At 35.9% G+C, this 21,981-nt stretch overlaps 1 protein-coding gene and 3 pseudogenes across 1 annotated transcript; 2 read left to right on the top strand and 2 right to left on the bottom strand.

The window, feature by feature from the left end:
- Positions 1-99: 99 nt before the first annotated feature.
- LOC114752824 (apyrase 2-like) lies at positions 100-4,012 on the bottom strand (annotated as a pseudogene).
- Positions 4,013-4,654: 642 nt separating this feature from the next.
- On the bottom strand, positions 4,655-7,625 carry LOC114752825 (aquaporin SIP1-1-like). Its single transcript, XM_028941528.1, has 4 exons — positions 7,588-7,625; positions 7,026-7,413; positions 6,581-6,853; positions 4,655-4,857 (listed from the first exon to the last, which is right to left on the bottom strand). The coding sequence occupies exons 2-4, from the start codon at positions 7,338-7,340 to the stop codon at positions 4,702-4,704; spliced, it is 744 nt and encodes a 247-aa protein (XP_028797361.1). The 5' UTR covers positions 7,341-7,413; positions 7,588-7,625; the 3' UTR covers positions 4,655-4,701.
- A 2,646-nt stretch (positions 7,626-10,271) lies between these two features.
- On the top strand, positions 10,272-11,237 carry LOC114752823 (syntaxin-related protein KNOLLE-like; annotated as a pseudogene).
- Positions 11,238-20,214: 8,977 nt separating this feature from the next.
- LOC114752826 (protein FLOWERING LOCUS T-like) lies at positions 20,215-21,300 on the top strand (annotated as a pseudogene).
- The last annotated feature ends 681 nt before the right edge of the window (positions 21,301-21,981 follow it).

The following is a 21,981-nucleotide window of genomic DNA, read 5'->3' as shown; positions in this document are numbered from 1 at the left end:
GGCCTGACGACAAAGGAATCACTCAGGTCACAAATGACAACAGTGCTCAAATTTCGTTGAAAACATCACAATATTCAAATATCGGCGCGCAAGACTTACCAAATCCATCAACAAGCAATGTATACTGATAAACAAGATCCATGCATATAAACGGAAGATTCCCCTCCCCGACGCTCTGATAAGTGGATTTAGCATCCTCAAGTTTAGTTTCACAAGCTCGCTTCGCTGCATCCTCAAAATCCACAGGATGAACTTTGGCAACGGGTAGGTTTGGATCAGCAATACCAGCCTATGCATAAAATTTCGTGTTAGCAAAATGTAGCATGGCCATGCTATCAGGATTAAATTACAGATGACCTTTCAGTACTGTTCCACAGTCGGAGAAAATGATAAAATACCTCAGCGGCCCGATCAAAGAAAAATGAGGCGACAAAAAGATTTTTCTGACCATCTCCTCCTCCACCATTCCATCCCCCACCAAAGTGCACTTCATATGCGTGCATGTTGACTCATTAACTTTGAGAGCCTGAGAACTACACTTTTACATTCATTCAAGCTTGCACCCGTAGGGGAGGCCGAGGCCTTGTACGACTTTCCTCCATAGTTGTAAGACCCTAACAAGCAGGAAGAAAATACGCATGTTATTTGCATTATACGCTAATTGCGAAGAAAATACCTAATATGCAAATTTCCGTGGATTCAATTCTCAATACACTGAATTATAAGGGGGCAGGGGTCCCAGCATTGAAAAACCAAAGCTATGCAGAAAGGAGAAAATATATTTACCATCAAAGCCAGATAAGATACAAGGATTGTCAGAATCTCCAGAACCTTCAAAATCTCTGCACGAGCGGCTAGTAATCCATATCGCAAGTAACTGAGAGCAAGATGTTCAATGCCGTTAGTCATGGAAATGGTACAGCCTGTCTGTCTATCTAGAACATTAGTTATACGAATAGTCCTGCTAAAGACAACAAATGCCGGAGGACTCACATCGGCATGTTAATTCTGCCTGGAACTGTAATATATAGCAACTCAAATTGGCATATCCTAATCTAGAGTAAGAAGGAAACCTGTGAACATAGAGGTAATACTTCCTTCCCCTTAAGAACATCTCTTTAATGTATGGATCCTCTCCATCTGCTACTTTGGGAGCCTTCGAAGCATCAGTGTCTGAGATGGCATATGCCATTTGAACAGAACCACCTCCAAGGTCAACTACTCCAACTGTCTTTGAATATGTTTTCCCCAGTTTTCCCAGAAGATAGTTAATAGTCACCTAAATCAAACAAATGGCAAGGTTAGATGGATCCCTTAATTTTTCAATCAACTATCAAAGAATAGTTTCTCATATGATATGATTCATTTATTGTGAGACTTTTAACTTGATTAGGTTGCTCACAAATTGAACAGCAATACCTTCCCTTTGAGATCCAAGTTTATAATTAAGGACAAACATGACAAGTACCCCGCAATAATAATATTTATCATGGAAGAACAATTATAAGAATTCACATTTGAGTGCTATAAATTATCTAATGCACAACGCAAGAGTAACATGAAAGACTTTATGGGTAAAGTATTACCAATTAATTATTTTCAACCCTTTTCACAATCGGTAGGACTAAGTAAAAATTCTCCTGAATGAATCAATACAAATTCCCTTTTCACATCAGCAACTAAATCCCACTCCCCTTCAGAAAACAATGAAATCTAAATATTTGGCCCCATTGGCCAATTCATTCTGTCTTAACCCTAAAAGACCTGAATTGATTATGAGTCAAGGCTGACCATGGAATGGACTGATTTCTTCACATTTTAGTGCCAAAAAACTAATGAGAACTTTTACATCGAATTATTTCTAGCTGTGTAAAAAGATAAATTCTTACAAGAATTAAATTGACACAAGACCCGCCCCCCCCAAAAAAAAAAAAAAACTAACACAATAAAAGCTCAGGTGCTAAACTAGGACCAAAATCAAACCACAAAACTTAAAATAAAACCAGTCCCAGGAGGTAAATTGTTCATTGTTTGTGTTTCTCAAGGGGAAATTGCATATATCCACCCCTACTTTTGCCCTTAATTCCAATATCCGCCAACCTAAAAAAACTGCAACGGAAGCCCTGATCTTTCAGTTAAACCCCTAATGTCTAAATTGTTTCAATTAAAACCCCTAATGTCTAAATAAGAAGTTAAATCTATCTTTAACAGTATAACTCATGAAACTACTAAAGCACTCTTGAATTTGTAATTCGCCATTTCACTCTCCATCTTCCTCATTGATGATATCACCAATCATCACAGTCCCTCCATTCCTCTCTCTCTATCTTCCTCACATCAGTGCTCCATTCCTAATACATTTTGAGGGCACCTGATATTGATGTGGTGACATGTTATTTGGATAACTATATAAATGCAACAAACTGAGAAAGAAAGGTGAAATGGGGGTTTCATTATGACTCAATAATACACCAAACCAAAATCCAAATGAAACAAGGCACCCACCACACAAGCGTGCAATATTTTTTCAAACAAGCTTGCTTAGGGGAAAAAAGCAGGATTCGATAGTACTAATAGATAAGATTATAAATCATACCCATTGATAAGCACCTTCTTGGGTTCCATCCAGTACTGTAACCGCATCAGCCTCAGATTTTAGGGTGCTTCTTTCCTTAAGCAAATCCCTAACCTAAATAAATAATTTGAAAACTTTTTAAGTCAATAGAGTTGGTATAGTCTTCTAAGCATTCAACATGGTAAGATGTAGCTATACTCACTGCTTGCAAGATCCTATCAGAAGCATCTCCTTCCAAAGCCCTCAAACCTGCCGTTGCCTGCATTAGCATAGAAATTCAATTTTACTCCAGAAACTCCGACGTAAAACCAACATATTTTGAAACAGTAACAGTAATATCGGTAGCGACGATGGAACCAGGTATACACACACCCCAACTTTAACGGGCGTCTTTGGGCGTAAGTTACGGGGAACAACACTTTCCGCTTTGTCCAAAAGGGAAATGAGGGAACCCGCGGCGTCCTGGGGATTCTGAGCGTATGCACTCAAACCCGGTTTTATCTACAATATAATAATAAGAGGGTCAGCAGTAACGAGAATGATAAATGATAGTTGACGCAGATAAGTAATTACAAGGCACAGCAAAGACACAACGATGCCACCTGCTCAAAAAGCTCAAGATCTTGGCCAATGTGAACAAGATCTAGATTGTGGTCAAAATGGAAGACATGCACACGGCTCCCAGAACTACCAGCATCGAAGATAACAGCATAGGAATCAGAGAATTTCTGGTCGGGGTTAATTTTACGATGAGCGAGAGCATAATCCTGAATCAATTCGTTGGAAGAGCTTGCAGGCATTAAGTAGAGTACAAAAGTAATGAGAAGGAGCGGAACGGAGACCACTAACAAAACCCCACGGAATCTGGAGATCTTGTCCGAGAAAGACTCTTGGCGACCTGGGCGCTTGAGCATTTTGGTAGATTCAAATTCGGGAAGGTGTTGATCGGCGGTATAGGACGGTGGAGAATTGTTGCCCTGCCCTTCAAAAAGATCAGCCGCAGATGGCGATCGGTAGCGGATCTGACCGTTCCCAGTGGCAGGGGGACCCTTCAACTGCTTGGGCTCTTGTAGCGGATCCAGCTCGAAGGCTTGAGGTTATCTACAAAGTGATGGAAAATGATCTATTGGTCTGTGAATTGAATAATCTGAAAACGACGAGCATGTGAAAACGTCGTCCAATTCAGTGCAATCGAGATGGACAGTCGCCAAAGGAAATGCCTGTTGGTTATGAGAGCAAAGAAGATTAAGGCAGTGATAGCGCCGACGATGAGGAGATGAAGACGATGACCAGTGAAGGGATGTAACTCTGTTTCCCTGTAGTGAGAGAAATGTGCTTTGTGTGCCAGTGCCGCGTCCTGGAATTTGTTACATGTAACTGTAAATTGTAATGAAAGAAACCGAGTCAGGTCTCCTAGTTGGACTCGGACACGCGCATTCCCGAGTTGTTCTGAACTTTTCCACAACTTCGGCCAAACAAAAAAAGCACCAACCGCTTTCTTGTGTTTGGGGGGGAAAAAAAACAGACCATAAAAATGGGAAGTCGCAAGCGGCTTACCGCACTGACAAAAAACGCAACGATGGGAGAAAATTGAAACGCTGTATTAACATCGGACGGCAACTTTAGGAGCTGGTTAAGAAGGAAATGACAATTAATTATACTTCCAGTGTCGTGTCAGACTTTAGAATCACTCATTAAATACGTTACGACATTCATTCCCCATGAACATTCATAGTGAATGCTTTTTAACCAAAATAAAAAATCCGTGGGCATTACTCAGATGGAAAATAAGTTGTAATTAGCAGGTCGGCTTGGTTGAAACGATCCAAGTTTAATGGTTAATTAGGCGTCTAGATATATCACGGATAGAATTATTATGACATTAGAGCTGAGTCGCATAAAAAAGACCTAAAAAAAAAGAAAAAAGGCATCAATTCAGCACAAATGTATGGATTGGCTAAACACAACTTGTTATTGAATGAAGATCAGCTGGAGTCCCAACAGCAACAAGAGAAGAGAAGGGAGAAGGAAGGGGAACAAGAGGAGGAGGAAAGAAAAAGGGTCCAACAAATAACATGGAGCTTATCAATATATAAAGCTAACACAACCAAATCTAGCGGGCCTCTTCAGGCTTTCTTCTGTTTCCTAACTGGTGCTGGTGGGGGACACAGAATTCGAAACACCCAAGCAGCTACTATTGCTCCAATGAAGGGGCAAATCCAGTACACATAGAATTGGTCCCATGTATTGTGCCAGTTGTTTACGTATGCCCAACCAAACGCCTGCACACATAACAAATTCAGTAATTCAATACCTCTGTGTGTGTGTGTGATCCTGAAGGAACGGATAGCATAATTAGCATTAGAGAAGTAAGCTGCAGGAGATACATTAGAGAGTAATGAGAAATTTTGGGAAAAAAGCCGCAAGACAGACTTCTGTTGTGCTTTTCGTATATTATATCAATTCAACATTGTTCGGGGGGAAAATTCAATTCAGATTGGGGCAACTCAAGCATACAAAGAATGTTTAAGGGTAATCTTAAAGTTTGGAAAGAAAATTTCTCAATAGCTAGCGTTTTTAAGATTCATGGTCTAATTGTCCATCGTGGCAAGCAGATTTGGGTTATGTTGAGAGAGAATATAACCTAGTTTATCATCATACTTTGTCGAGAAAGAAATGCAACTTCAGTAGCATAAACAGAACATGAAATAAAACTTCTGTTACTACATCATGGGGCAAATTCATTAAGGTCATAAACTGATCAAGCTTTTTTCCACAAAATTTACTGCTTCACCCAGTAGCCAAGGCAACGTCAATGGGATGGTAATCTGCCACATCACAAGGTGAAACTATTAATTCCAGAGAAGTCAATTTTATTTGGTATTGTAGTTATAGCTCCTTTTTTAAGCCTTGTATCCATTCTGTCATGTTCTTGACGTCTACACTCATTCTCCATCTTTGATTCAAGATCAGGTTCTCCCCCCCCCCCCCCAAAAAAAAAAAAACACGACACACCACAGCCACAGAAAGAGAACTTTATTATCCTCATTTCAAAATTAAGACTGATTGAACACCAGAACTCACCAAATCCTATCAGCGTTACACTATATAATACAAAAGGACAGAGCTGGATTATAACTATATACATTATTCACAGGAAGAAAGTGCTAAACTGAAAAAAGAAAAATAATCAAGGCATATAAAAGAGGCCAAAAGGATCCAAGGTGGAATGGAAAGAGACCACCAAGGATTAACTGGACTTATCTTTGTGATCATTAGGATTATTTAGGGCAGCATGAGGGAGTCCAGGGGAGTAAAAAGCTAACCCCTTGATTTTCTCAGTTTAATAACACTAGCGAGCTCGGAACCAACAACCCTCTGACAGAGAGACAGAGTCAACATGCAAAAGTACAGGAGTGGGTGGGATTCCAAGAAATAATGAACATGATGAAGACAGCATACGTTAAAAGCTATTTAATGTTATCAAGATCTAGGATTATGGTTCATCAATACAAAAATTTTGTCATATAAATAGCAAGACGCAAATCCATTGCCCTTTTACTGCAAGTGATTAGTTTGGGTATTGAACAACAGAAGGGTAGGACCTGTGCACAATTGCACACAAGCTGTTGCAAGGAAGACGTTATCAGTATTTCACGACAGAACGATATGTCCATATCGCACGCACGATTACATCTGGATATCTTATCTCCCTCGTAGCCGTGCACTTGGGTGCCTAGCCTACTAACAGCCTTCAACCTATCCCCTAACTACTCATTATTTCCACATAACATAACACACAAACTTTCTTTTGGAAGTCACACCGTACATAACAGTAATTCACCTTTAGGAATCATATGAAAGACAAATTTACACGGAATAAAATATTTTGAAAACAATAGGACAAGGAGTCACAACGGTAAAATAACAAGTCTTTTTCAGAGGTTATCAAACAACATTTGTCAAATAAAATTCAAACGCTAACGCAATGATGTGATCACTCACATTGGCAGGATTCATAGAGGGGCCGGTGTAAGCAGAGCCAGCCATGACCAGAACCACGGTAGACATAGCCAGCAACCAAGTCTTCAACAATTCGTTACGAGGACCCCTGAGTATGATAAAAAGAACAGCCAGAGTGATCACAAATGTCAGAACCCCTTCAGCAATAGCTCCAGTATGCAAATCAACCTTCAACGAAGGTCCGCCGATCAAGTGTTTGAATTTCGGCGGCATCACCTCCATGATTGCCACAGCACCACCCGCAGCACCTAACGCCTGTGAATGCAGAGATTCAAATCAGACATTTCAGGACACTCATTAATTCACATTGATCTCTTAAAATTTCCTCCAAGGGAGAGGACAAAATTAACGGGATTCACAATTAAGGTAAGATTCAACCACCTCATCCCAAGGAAAAAAAAAATCAAGAAATTAGAGTGAGAATAACCTGAGCAGGAAAACGTAGGGCCATGGAGAAAAGGGAGTCCGAGCCGAGACCAACGGCATAAAAGGCAGCAGTGCCGGTGGGGTTGAAGGTAGCACCACCCAAGGCATTCCCGACGATGGTGAAGATAAAGACGAGGGTAAAGACAAGGAAAGTGGTGATGAGAATTGATGCGTAATTAAGACCATTGAAGGATAGATGCTGAAGACCGAGTGATGCTGTTATCATGCTAGTGGCTAATCCAAGCGTGGATGCGCAGAAGACCCACATAAAGGTGAGCACTGCATCTCCAATCGCGGCCTTTATCGGACCAAGCATGTTTCTATGTCGCTGCTTTTACCTTTTTCCCGCTCGCTTTCTCGACTATTCCCACTATTCCCTATAAGAATCTCTGCAGAAAAACGAAGAGGTCAAAAAAATATCGCTTTTTTGAGGTCGCCGGTCCCTCTCTGCATCAATTGGCAACAGAGGGAGAAGCTTAAGAATCTTGAGGTGAGCAAAAAAAGCATGAATTGCCGTTTCGATGGAGGTGTTATATAATATTGCCACCATTCGAGTGACTTACCTAATCTTTTGGGAGAGAAGGGTCCGAGATAACCTCACGGGCGGATGTACTTCGATCTCGTGCTCCGCTCCCATATTAAAAAACTGTTTCTTTTTTTTTTTTTGAGGTTGACACTATTTTTTTTTTAAATATAACTGAAAGATTAACTATTAACTAACGTGATTCTTCTTTTATTTTCTTTTTCCATTGAAAGGAAAACCATTTAACTGCTGTCAATAGATAACCAACAGTAATATAATAAAATTTACAAGAAGTTACGTTATTTTCAAATCATATATGATATAATTCACTCTAGATTTCACGTTACACAAGGGTATTCTTACTTGCTTAATATTAATTAAGAAAACTGTTCCTAGTTGATAATAATAAATTAGTAATTTCTATTTTACGGAATCATGATAGTGGGATAATACTAATTATAATTATAATTATAATTCGCGTCATGAAAAACTGTCGGTGGATGATTTTTGTGCATGCAATATATAAAATTACACCTTCTGAATTAGATTGTATGTTTGTGATCTGTTTATCCGTCATCTCATGATTTGATTACATATTACCTTTTTTTTTTCCCAGTCAAATGCATTATTCGGACTTTTTAAAGAGAAAATATTGTTACTCTGCACATTTCTATTCATTTTATTTCTTTATTTCAGTTTTTTCCTTTACTTTATGGTTGCTTTTTTTTTTTTTTAATTTGCCTATCGTTTGATTCGTTTCCAACCCCTTGCTTGAGGTTTTCTTTTTTAAAAAAAAACAGAGAGAGAGAAAGCAAATATTCTCATCATTAGATTCATTAGATCAGGTGAAAACTATTTTTAATTGAAATTTAGTTATCACTGTCTATTTTTACTTTTATTTGATAAGCACTGATTAAACACATTTGCCTGGAAACCAGCAACGATTTTTTTTTTTATTGGAAGGCATTAATTTTTTTTTTCCCAGTATATTAAGATAAGACAATCTAAAATTTAAAAATCATTCAAAGATCTCGATTGAAAAAAAATCTCAGCACAGAACAAGTGATGGATATAAAAATCTCCACTTCACAAATTAATTAATAATAATAATTTTTGTGGATAAGCTCGATTACGTTTGACGTCCTTCAAACCACATTTTGCTATTACATATTATATGACATATGATTCAATGTTGTTGTGGATTTGGTGTAATGATTTATTTTGTTATTACTTAATAAACTGAAATTCACATGAGAGAATTAAAAATGCCCAAACAAAAAGTCATCTTCACTGTTTTCCCTCGATGGCACTATTTATTTATTAAGAATGAGCTTAAACCCCGCACATTTGTGCGCACCTTAAAAAAGAAACGCCAAAAGTGATAATCATGTATACACTCACATATTGTTTGTCAACTAAAAATAAAATTAGTCGCTGGCAAAAATAAAATAGAGCACATCCTATCCTTAAAATTCAATTAAATAATTTTTTAAGATTAAGACGATAAAATAATTTAGTTTAAAATATTTATTTAGTCAAATAAAATGAGGGTCTCTCACTATGAGAAAAAATAAATAAATAAAAGACGCTGAATCACAATGATATTGATTGGGGTAAGCGCGTGGGTTTACCCAAAGTCCGAAACATCCTCACGTCACCCTTTTATTATTGAGGACCCCGTGCCCATATGTGCACACATCCATTTATTGTTCATTCCAAGAAAAGCGTAAGCGTAAATCTATGTGGGGGGGCGTTTGGGGAGAAGGAGGAGGAAAAGTATTTTTCAAAAGCTTTTTCCTTAAAATAAAATAAATTTTTCTATATATTTATTTTGTATATTATAAAAATATTTTTAAATTATGATTTAGTTTCTATCTAAATATCTCTATTATTATAGATTTTGTGTATTCTTTGCTCTTATTTAGTATTGGAGGCTTTCCTTAGCTGCTACCTGCTGTCACCTTTCTTTCTTTTTTTTCCTTTTTTTTTTTAAACAGAAGATGTCAAATTTTATAACCATACAATACTTGAACATTTTAATATATTTTCACCAAAAACATTCGATCTTATTTTTATTCATGTACGGGAACATATTTTTATACAAATGTTTATAAATCAGAATCAAATTGCAATTTAAATTTTAAACGAGAAAATTCATGAACTCACGAATTAAAATAAAACATAGCAGATATTTCCGTCATAGGTACTCCCCCCCCCCCCCGGGGCGATAAATCCGTCAGAGGCACTTGAAGTTGAAGACAGCTCAATACAATATAGAAGGGGTGACCAAAAATTGAAAATGAAAAAAATAAAGCCGCTGCCACATGCCGAATTACAACGGCTACTCTCCCACAGGCCCCCTGTCCTCTGAAAATTATCCGTTAGGATCTTGATCAATTCCATCCTCGGCATAAATCACTTTCATCTGCTTTACATTTTCAATCTCATTCCCAGATTTCTTTTGTTGTTGCCAGGGTTTGATTAAGCTCTCGTGCAGCGATCTTCTTCTGAAAGAGCTCTCCCCTCTCCCCGTTTCAAAAAGGTTGATCGCAGCCTCACAAGTCCAGTATCCTTGAGCCTGTTCGTTGGATTCCAAATTTTTAACTAATTTGAAAATTATCGCTGATTCTGTGCTCAGTCTAGATCGCAATACGTTTGGTGAAATTGAGATCTCATTTTTATCGTCGATTTAGGCAGGGGTTTCTCAATATTCCGGAAGCAAAAATGAACGATCTAATGACCAAATCATTCACCAGCTACGTGGATTTGAAGAAAACCGCCATGAAAGACGTGGATCTGGAAGCCGGTCTTCCTCCCAACGAAGTAGAACTGAGCTCTTCAACAACCAATCTCGATACTGACATGGGTCTCTTCCTAGAAGAGGCAGAGAAGGTGAAAACAGAGATAGGTCATCTCCAAGAAATATTGAGCAGGCTTCAGCAGGAGGATGAACAGAGCAAATCCCTTCCCAAGCCTGAAGACCTGAAATCCTTAAGAAACAGGATCAATGCCGACATTGTCACTGTGCTCAAGAAGGCTAGAACCATACGGTCTCAGCTGGAAGAAATAGACCGAGCCAATGCTGCCAACAGGAGGCTTTCTGGGCTGAAAGAAGGAACCCCGGCGATTTACAGGACCCGAATAGCCGTCACCAACGGACTCCGAAAGAAACTGAAGGAGATCATGATGGAGTTTCAGGGACTGAGGCAAAGGATGATGACGGAGTACAAAGAAACAGTGGGAAGACGATATTTCACAGTAACAGGGGAACACCCAAATGAGGAAGTCATAGAGAAGATCATCTCAAATGGAGGTGAGGAATTCTTGAGCAAGGCAATACAAGAGCACGGCAAGGGAAGTGTTCTGGAGACGGAGGTGGAGATCTAAGACAGGCACGACGCAGCTAAAGAGATGGAGAAGAGCCTTCTAGAGCTGCACCAGGTGTTCCTAGATATGGCTGTGATGGCGGAGGCACAGGGTGAGAAGATGGATGATATTGAACACCATGTGCTTCATGCTCCCCACTGTGTCAAGGATGGAACAAAGGATTTGCAGACTGCAAAGAAATTCCAGAAAAGTAGCAGAAAGCGGATGTGTATTGGGCTGATACTTCTGCTCATTCTCATTCTCGTAATTGTCATCCCCGTTGCCACTAGTCTCGGCAGTTCTTGAAATGATGCTTCTAAGGGGCTAATTCTTAGGTTGCCTTGTTTCATTCTTCTCGTAAATTTCTTCATTTTTGTGCGCTGTACTTCGACCCATCGTCGTTGTTGGATATTATGTGTGGTGATTCTATGAAATCGTTAGCTGAAGTTTCTTTATTTGAATGAATCACTGACCCAGTGGCATTTCGACTGTTTGTTTCCGTTCAACTCATAGTGGTCTGTTACCATATGGGCCTTGATTTTTTTCCAAAACAAAGCACACAGTTGGAGGTCTTTGGGTGTACAAGGCCCATTGGGCCCGAATTGAGTGAAATACGAAAACCATACAAGCATCCTTATAAACAAAAGGTCATCTGAGGCTTGTACAAAAAAAAAAAACAATCATCTGCGTGTGACGGAGAACGGAGAAGCCTGCTCATTCGACACAGGATAATGGAAAGGTCATTTATGGATGGTTGCGTAAGAATTTGCCTCATAATTATTTTTTTAGAATTTTGATTTCTAATATCTATCTACCAATACATGTTGGGTCCAGTGAAAAGGGGTCATGTGATGAATCAATGTTGGAATTTTTACTGAAAGAGGTACCCATATTTAGTGTCTAACAACGCTTTGAACAAAATTACTTTTAATAGAAAAATATATGTACCTACCAATAAAAAAATTTCATCTACGACCTGTACCCAAAAAAAAAAAATCTGCGTGTGACGAAGAATTGCAAAAACCTACTCATCTGACACAGGATAATGGAAAGATTATTTATGGATGGTCACGTAAGAACTTGCCTCATGATTATTCTTTTTAGGATTTGGATTTCTAATCTCTATCCACCAATGTATGTTGGGTGCAATGAAAATGGTTATGTGATGAGTCAATGTTAGAGTTCGCATTAACAGATGTACTCACATTTAGTGTCTGACAGTAATTCTAACAAGATTGCTTTTAATAGGAGGATATATATGTACCTACCAATAAAAAAATTTTCATTTGTGACTTGTACCAAAAAAAAATATCTGTGTGACAAAGAATTGCAAAAACCTGCTCATCCGACACAGGATAATGGAAAGATCATTCATGGATGGTCGCGTAAGAACTTGCCTCATAATTATTCTTTTTAGGATTTAGATTTCTAACCTCTATCTACCAATGCATGTTGAGTCTAGTGAAAGGGGCTATGTGATAAATCAATGTTGGAATTCCCATAGACAAAGATGCCCACATTTAGTGTCCAACAACGCTTTGAATAAAATTACCTTTAATAGGAGGATACATGTACCTACCAATAAAAAAAATTTCATCTGTGACTTGTATCCAAAAAAATATATATCTGCATGTGACGAAGAATTGCAAAAACCTGCTCATCCGACACAAGATAATGGAAAGATCATTCATGGATGGTCGCGTAAGAACTTGCCTCATAATTATTCTTTTTAGGATTCGGATTTCTAATCTCTATCTACCAATGCATGTTGGGTCCAGTGAAAGGAGCCATGTGATAAATCAATGTTGGAATTCCCACTGACAGAGATGCTCACATCTAGTGTCCAATAACGCTTTGAATAAAATTACCTTTAATAGGAGGATACATGTACCTACCAATAAAAAAAATTTCATTTGTGACTTGTATCCAAAAAAATATATATCTGCATGTGACGAAGAATTGTAGAAACCTGCTCACCCGACATAGGATAATGGAAAGATCATTTATGGATGGTCGTGTAAGAACTTGCCTCATAATTATTCTTTTTAGGATTCGGATTTCTAACCTCTATCTACCAATGCATGTTGGGTCTAGTGAAAGGAGCTATGTGATCAATCAATGTTAGAATTCCTACTGACAGAGATGCTCGCATTTAGTATCCAACAACGCTTTGAATAAAATTACTTTTAATAGGAGGATACATGTATCTACAATAAAAAAAAATCATTTGTGACTTGTATAAAAAAAAAATATCTGCATGTGACGAAGAATTACTAAACCTGCTCACTCAGCATAGGGTAATGGAAAGATCATTCATGGATGGTCGCGTAAGAACTTGCCTCATAATTATTCTTTTTAGGATTCGGATTTCTAATCTCTATCTATCAATGCATGTTGGGTCTAGTGAAAGGAGCTATGTGATCAATCAATGTTAGAATTCCTACCGACAGAGATGCTCACATCTAGTATCCAACAATGCTTTGAATAAAATTACTTTAATAGGAGGTTACATGTATCTACCAATAAAAAAAAAAATCATCAGCCACTTGTATTAAAAAAAATATCTGCGTGTAACGAAGAAGATTACCGAAACCTGCTCACTCAGCATAGGGTAATGGAAAGACCATTCATGGATGGTCGCGTAAGAACTTGCCTCATAATTAATCTTTTAGGATTCGGATTTCTAATCTCTGTCTACATCCCACCTCGTTCGTACCGAGTTGCCCAATAATTAGTACCGTCCACGCGGGTAAGAAAATAAAATGGATGGTTAGTGTTAGAATGCAGTGTGGGAGCTGTAATGCATGCATGTTGAATGAAGGGGGGAGATTAAATTCCACACGGTCCACGCCAAATCATGGTTCTTTTTTTTTAACCAGCAACCATGGTTCACTGCCTCGAATATATATGATGATGATATGTACTTTTATTTTTCGCTGGAAAAAAGTTTTAAATGAATCCGATTTCTTGACTTAACAACAGTATTTTTTTTTACTGCTCACTTACAAATTTATTTATAAAATTATTAAGATTATTTGTATGACGACGTGAAGCTACTTGTTATATTTATCCGGTATTATTCACAAGAGATTTTTTTATATAAAAAACCCTTGAATTTCATAATTATTTTAAAATTTAACAACTTTTTAATTTTATCCTTGTTTAATATATACACTTGTTAAAAAAATAACAGTATGTGAAATAATAAACTAGAAACCAAAAAAAATTATGTATTCATATAATAAATTTAATAAAATTTTATATTAAGAATGAATAAAAAATATTCTCTCTACTCTGCAAATAACATGTGAGGAGCATGCCCTTACCGTGCGAGGATATGTTGATTCACGTTTTCAATTGGTGTTGGGAAAAGTAACTTTTATTTCAACTGACCTTTACAAATTAATATTCAGAAAAAAGATTAATTAGTATAATTTATGTCTTGATAAATTTCAATTTTAAAATAGCTTTAGAGTAAAAAATAAAAAAAAAGTCAGTTGTTCTCAAAATTATGCCAAACGTCGTTCTTTTTTGTGTCTCTCTGGGATTATTAGTGGACACTTAAGAGTACTTATTCATGTAATTTGAAACAAATCTCTTTTTATATATCTCACCTCATAGTAAATCACAATTAAAATTCTTTTTAAAACAATCATGTTCCATTATTTTAAGATAAGAAAAGAAAAACTATTTTTAGTTTCATCCTTTTTGTTTATTTTTCACTAATTCTTTTTATACGTTTTTGGAATCATCTAGGTAGAGGGTCAAAGTGTCTTTCATATGCAGAAATGGGCCTAGGATGAACACAAGGCTTTAAATGGAGAGTGACAAGAGATGCCACCTACATATAGGTGGGGATAATCTACAGGTTTCAATTTCCAAACTGCACCGCCCGCCGCCGCCTGCACCCTTCTTCTCCGCCCAGAAAGGGTTCCCAGATTAACGATCCGATGCCCTTACATATCTTTTTGTTCTATTACGCCCTTGCATGCCAACGCCCTTTATTGTGGGGACTTAAAACGAGCCACATGTTCTATTTATATTTTGTACGTAGCATGACTTGTTATTATGCCATATTGATTCATGTTTGATACTATTTCTGGTCTTTGATATAAAAATTAGACAGCCTTTTAATGGTAAGAAAATTGTCATGTTGTTTATTTGTCACAAATATATTTTTTTGTCTCCCTAAACTATCATGTTCAGCAATCTCAATAAGAATATTTTAAGAAAAGATGAGATTAAAGTTTATATTTAGAATTAAATAACTTCAACCACTGCTCAGCTCTTATATTAAGTACCGGAACTAGTAGATACGGAAGCTATCTTATATAAGTCAAGCAATGTACGCGCAATGTTGATTTCTATGTTATTTGGATGATTTAAAAGCAACATTATTAGTGTTTGTCAACATTTTGAATAGAATTATTACTAGCAGAAAAGGAAAAGGTGGAACTCTATACATATTCCGGGTTGCGGTCATGGCTGATTGATACTCCTTGTCTCTCCCATTGGACCTATCCGTTATTCTCCTCTTTTTCCCCCGCACAAAGTCGCAAATATCAACGGGAATATTTCACCTCTGTGCTCAAGTTGTCACCAAGCATATCATATATATTCAAACTCATCAATTCAACCAAAAAAAAAAGAAAAGGACTTGCCTGTCTAATTACCTGACATACGCATTTTGTCACATCCTAATTCTTTTGAGATTTTAAGTGATAGTTTTACCCTTAAAATAAACATAGAACCAAACTTTAGGCTTAGAAAATGTGTGGGTGTGTATATACTCACAATATAACATAGAACAAATTATGTGTGTATAAAAAAAAAATATTTTATATTAAATAAATAAAGCAGGGATAAAATAAAAAATATATATAGATTGATTTGAAAAATCTATTTAAATTTTACGTTACTTCAAATATCTTAAAAATTATCTTGGAATTTACTTCAAATATCTTAAAAATTATCTTAGAATTTGTTTTATTCCAATAATAATAATGATAATAGCAATAATTTAAAGGGATCTGATTTAAATTTTAAGACACTCTAAAAGATCTTAAAGATTTCATCAGAATCAATCAGGTTATGTTTAATCAAATTCAAAATATTAATAATAAAACGATAAAATAAGAGAATGGAATTTAAAACTTATAAATTTAAAAACTTTTTGTAGATATCACACTCTCGAGAATTCCCTCATCAGCCGTCACTTTCTCAAGGTCCTCCATCCTTGCTTTGTCCTCTTCCCTTCCCCTCCCTCACATCCACACGGTCTCTTTCTTTCTTATTTCTTTTCCATTTCCCATTGACACTTGTTTCACCTCCTTCTTGGCTTTTATTGGTGTTGTCCTCATTCTTCCATCTTGAAATTGGCATCACGTGAGTTTCTCTCCAGGTCTGTGTGGTGACTTAATCTCAAATGAGTTGCGTAAAAATGAGAGAAGATTATATATACAAATGTATATTGTATATACTCAATTGCAATTTCCTCACTCCCTTCATACTTTTCACCTTCCTTTGTCCTTTTTCTTGCTTACACACCTACATATATTTTATATTAATAGTTCTGAACCTTAGAAAGGGTAAGAATTTCCTATATGTATGTGATGCCGTGAAGTAGGATTAAGAAACTTTTGTCAGGTATTTAATTTTCAACATTCATATATATATATATATAAACATTAAAAAAAACATCCTACCATAAATGATGCGATTATCTAATATGGTTTTTTTTAATAGATGTTACACACACACGTGTTCCATTTTCATATAAACACATATAAACATGTGTTTCATTTGGTTTTTGGTTATATTTAATTACAATTTGTCTTCTCTACAGTATACATATACATAAATATAAAATACTACCTCCGGTCCTAATTATAAGAGCTAGTTGACTAATTTGAGGAGATTAAGAAAAGAAGTTAAGTTAGTTATTTGTAATAAATGTGTTGTCTTTTCTAAAATATACTTACTAATAAAGTGTATTGGCTAAAACTACTATTGTTAGAGGGACTACTTTGGGAAACAATGTATAAATATAAGAGACAAAGTGGATTGAATTTATATTTAGGACTAAAATAAAAGTCAAACAAGGTCTTACATTAAGGATTGGAGGTAATATATATATATATATATATATATAACATGGATTCAATTAAATCAACTAAAATTTGAGAAAACTTTGTAAACTAAAGAAATTACATATAAATTATTATTATAGTAAACTGATTAAATTATAAATGAATATTGTTTTAAAATAGAATTTTGGGACCTCTGGAATAGCCTTTAGATTTTAGAATAGCTTTAGAGTAACTTTAGAGTGGTTTTGAGAAGTATAGTGGTAGATTTTGTGCTGTGATTTTGTAAACAGTCATTGAGGATTTTGGAGTAATTAACTTTTGTTTAAGCATTAGGTGAGACTCTTCTTATTTGCCTCACTTATCGGGACTATTAATGAGCTTTGTGAAAATCCCAGAATGAAAATTTAGTTTATGATTGATATATTGGACTTTTGGTCTTAATGAAATTGCTTGGTGGAACAATTATTGCTTCAAGATACCGTGTGATATAAGTTGTTTAGCCTTTATTATGCTAATAGTTTGGTCTATGATTTGTGCGAGATTCGTTGTGCTGAGAAGTAGTTGTTTAGACTAACTAAATGGTAATTAAGATTGACTGATTAATTGTTATTAAGGGAGCAGGTTTGTGATAGAGAAATGATATTTGTGACCACGTGGCACGGCCGCCATATGGCGCTATGTGGTCGATGACTTTCTTTTGCCAGGGTAGCATCTCCTAGGCTTGCGACATTCTAGTGATTCATACCCGAATAGCATCCCCTGCTAGAAGAACCTATGACCCTTGTGTGCCCTGTTGACTTTGGCCAGTCCGCATCACACTGGTGGATAGCAATTAGCCCATGAGTTCATGTTGGTGGGAATAAGGAGGAGATAAGGTTGGAACTAGTAATAAAATAGAATGTAAACTTTCATGTTTTGTAAAATTTCTTGTCTTGCTATACCTTAAATTGTTATAATTTTAGCTCTACTGTTATTATAAACACTTTGTGATATACTTGAACTGTTGACCTAATCACCTAGTTATTGGTTTCCATTCATCTAGTTAATTTAGGGAACTACATTTATTATGATCTTATCATTGCAGAGCTTGATTAGTATGTTTAGAACCGTTGGATCTGCTTCCTTTAAATATAAGATCCAAACAACCTTTTTTACTTTACAAATTAATTTTATAAAAGTCAATTCAGATATAAATTATATTATCCAATTTAACTTTTACTCAATCTCACTTTTCTAAAAATCAGATAAAAAATAAATTACTTTTTACGGACTCATAAAATTTGAGAAATATTGAATACATAAAAACTACTTTCATTACTGCATAGCCCGGCCGTACTAGCCAATATTATCTTAGGGGTCACTTGATCGGAAAGTACAGAGAATCTAAAAGGCTTAATTTATTAGGATGTTAGTGCTCATAATAATAATACTTCACATTCACAAATGAGAAAGTAATTTACACGAATGATACTACCTCCGGTTCTAATTATAAGAGTTAGTTGACTAATTTGAGGAGATCAAGAAAATAAGTTAAATTAGTTATTTGTAATAAATAGGTATTGTCTTTCTTAAAATATCCTTATTAATCAAGTTTATTGGCTAGAACTACCATTATTAGAGGGACTATCTTGAAAAAAAAAAATATACAAATATAGGAGACAAAGTGGATTGGGGTCTTATAATTAGAATCAAGATAAAAGTCAAACGAGACCTTATATTAAGGACCGAAGGTTGTGTGTGTAAGCAAGTTATACTTCGTATTCTTCAGGCAAACTAATTGTGTTTTTTTTAAGAAAATAGTTGTAACTTTCTATGAAGTAGTAAAAGGGTAACTAAACAACTTATATATTAAATTTCTGGAAAAAAATATATTATTTTGGGACGTATAGAAAATTATGCTACCTCTTAGGTCATAAATATAATACTCCTCCGGTCCTAATTATAAGACCCAATTGACTTATTTGAGGAGATTAAGGAAATAAGTTAAGTTGGTTATTTATAATAAATAAGTGTTGTCATTCCTAAAATATCCTTGCTAATTAAGTATATTGGCTAAAACTATTATTATTAGAAGGATTATCTTGAAAAAAAATGCATAAATATAAGAGACAAAATGGATTGGGTCTTATAATTAGGACCAAATAAAAACTCAAATTGGGTCTTATAATAAGGACCGGAGAAGTATCTACTTTATAAAGGAAATTTTTTAGAACGTAATACAGTTGAAATAACCCCCTTTGCACGCTCGCACACATATATAGAGCAAGGGGAGAGACACGCTTATACGGTTATGACAGGCGATTTGTTGTAACTATAATTACGGCAGGCATATATATTACTCCTCTGGTCCTTAATATAAGACCTATTTAACTAATTTGATTAGATTAAGAAAGTTAGGTAAGTTAGTTAATTATAAGAAATGTGACACGTTTTTCCTAAAATACCATAATCGTCTTTCTTAATACCTCATCTCTCTCTTCTACTTGATTATGGTTGAGGAAGTATCCATAGGGATAATTTAGAGAAAATTGATAAATATGAGAAATGGATTTTATATTTAAGATCAAAAACTAACTCAACAATTGGGTCTTATATTAAGGACCGGAGGAGTATTAGTTGAGAAACAGACTAACTAATTACAGAATCTTAATTTTTCTGGGACAGAGTCAATCACCCCCAATCATACATAATGGCTAGCTTGAACACGAAGACTTACATAATGGAGTAGGACACAGTGGTTTAGTTGGAGAGGATTGATGAGAAAATATATAGAATGGCAAACCCACATCCATCACCTTGCATAAATAAAGAAGAAAGAAATTGGACCCCAACAAGCATTAAAAAAGTAATCTTGATATTTTTGTAACGATTCGGAAAAAACAAAAAAAACAAAAGCCTCCTAAACGACGAAAAGAATGCATATTTGGTGCCAATTCAGCTTATGCGGATCAACTTGCAACCCCACCAATAGGTACCCGTCGTTGCTTTCTGAAAAAGAGATATTTCGTACACTAAAAGCACACTGCGTAGTGTGGTTGACAAAGAACGAAGAATCCAATGATAAGACCGAGAAGCAAAGCAGATGCCAGAGAGCCACACACACACACACACACACACACACACACACAGACTGGAAAGAAACCAAAACAAGGAAAGCAAACATATATAGGACAGTGCTGGGGATATCATACAACATCATAATCGTTGAAATAATGGCATCGTTACGAGATGGCAGTAGTGGAGAAACTGCTCTCGCAGTTGGGAGGGTGATAGGGGATGTTCTGGACCCTTTCACAACTTGTATTTCAATGAGGGTTGTGCTTGGGAGCAGAGATATTAGTAATGGCTGTGAACTCAGGCCCTCCCATGTTGTTAATCGCCCTAGAGTTTCCGTCGGAGGAAGGAATGACCTCAGGACCTTCTACACTCTGGTATTTATTTACGAACGCTGATCTTTTCTGTAATTAACATTGTCCCTTATCGATCAGCTAAGCTAATATTATCGGCATTAGCTTAATTCATTATTTTTGCTAATGATCTCAGATCCTGGTGGATGCTGATGCGCCTAGCCCCGTTAACCCTTTCCTGAGGGGAGTAGAGTACTTGCACTGGTCATTTTCTCTTCTACCCTGCCCTCTTCTTCATAAGTAGAATACATATTGCAGAATTTGAAAATGCATTTTGCTGTATGTTTTCGATATATATTCTCAGAAAGGATATGTTCTGCTTTAGTCATGTCATCAAATTGTGCATAATTTTGATCTGCAATGAATATTCACTGACTCGTATTAATTAAATATTCGTTTTGAATTGACATTTGCAGGATGGTGACAGATATTCCTGCTACCACGGATGCAACTTTTGGTAAACATAAGATCTTTTATCTTGGTCAAAAAAAAAAAAAACATAAGATCTTTTATCATATGAGTATACATAGGCATAGATTTGACTAGTCATATATAGCGAGCTCGCAAACATGGGTTACGTATAGATGAAAGATTTAGAGATGAGTGATTTTAGTGCAGCATTATATTGAATGGTGATATATGTATATATACACATGTTTGTACAGGGAAGGAGGTAGTTTTCTACGAGAGCCCACAGCCATCGGCGGGGATTCACCGATTTGTAACGATGTTGTTCCGGCAGCTGGGAAGAGAAACAGTGTTTGCACCAGAATGGCGCCACAACTTTAACACCCGAGAGTTCGCTGAGACCTATAATCTTGGATCTCCTGTTGCTGCTGTTTACTTCAATGTCAGCGAGAACGTGGTTGCGGTGGAAGGAGGACTAGCTAGCCATTATCATCCATACTAATTCACTCCTCCTAAAAGCTCATCAAACTAATGAATAATGACCTCTAGCGGAACCAGTTTTGATGCTCATTATTTTGATAAGTACCTTAAACTCATCAGATCTAAACCGTTTATATCTGATTTAAACGGTTCAGATTTAAAATTTTTAATTAATTATTTTTAAATAGAAAAAACTATTTTTTAAAAGAATGACAGTTAACAAATCATCACTATTTTAGATTCTATACATATTAAAATAATTATTTTGAATAAATAAAAAAAAGAAATCAAATTTAGGCCATCTAAATGAGATATAGATGGTTCAGATCTGATGAGCTTAGAATGCTATCAAAAAGATGAGCACCGAAATTGATTCCAACTTTCTAGCTGGCTTCTCTATTTACTATACTTACAAGAAACCTATGTATCATTCTTATATATATATATATCTACTTGGTTACAACATACTCCCTCCGTTCCTTATTATAAGAGACAAATAACCGAAGTACGTTGATCAAAAAAACAGTTAAAATTAGTTAAGAACAATTAATGTGTAAAAAGTATAATTTTTTTCCAAAAAGCCCTCATTAATAAGGAGAGAGAATATGAGAGGAACAGTAAATTATTAAAAGAAAGAGAAGTGGAGGGAGAGAGAGTGTGAGTTGGAAATAATAAATATGGGTA

Source organism: Neltuma alba, unplaced genomic scaffold (genome assembly GCF_004799145.2).
Source record: "Neltuma alba isolate B1F8T4 unplaced genomic scaffold, ASM479914v2 tig00007572_pilon, whole genome shotgun sequence".
Classification (NCBI taxonomy): domain Eukaryota; kingdom Viridiplantae; phylum Streptophyta; class Magnoliopsida; order Fabales; family Fabaceae; genus Neltuma; species Neltuma alba.
This window is presented reverse-complemented; position numbering and strand designations above follow the sequence as displayed.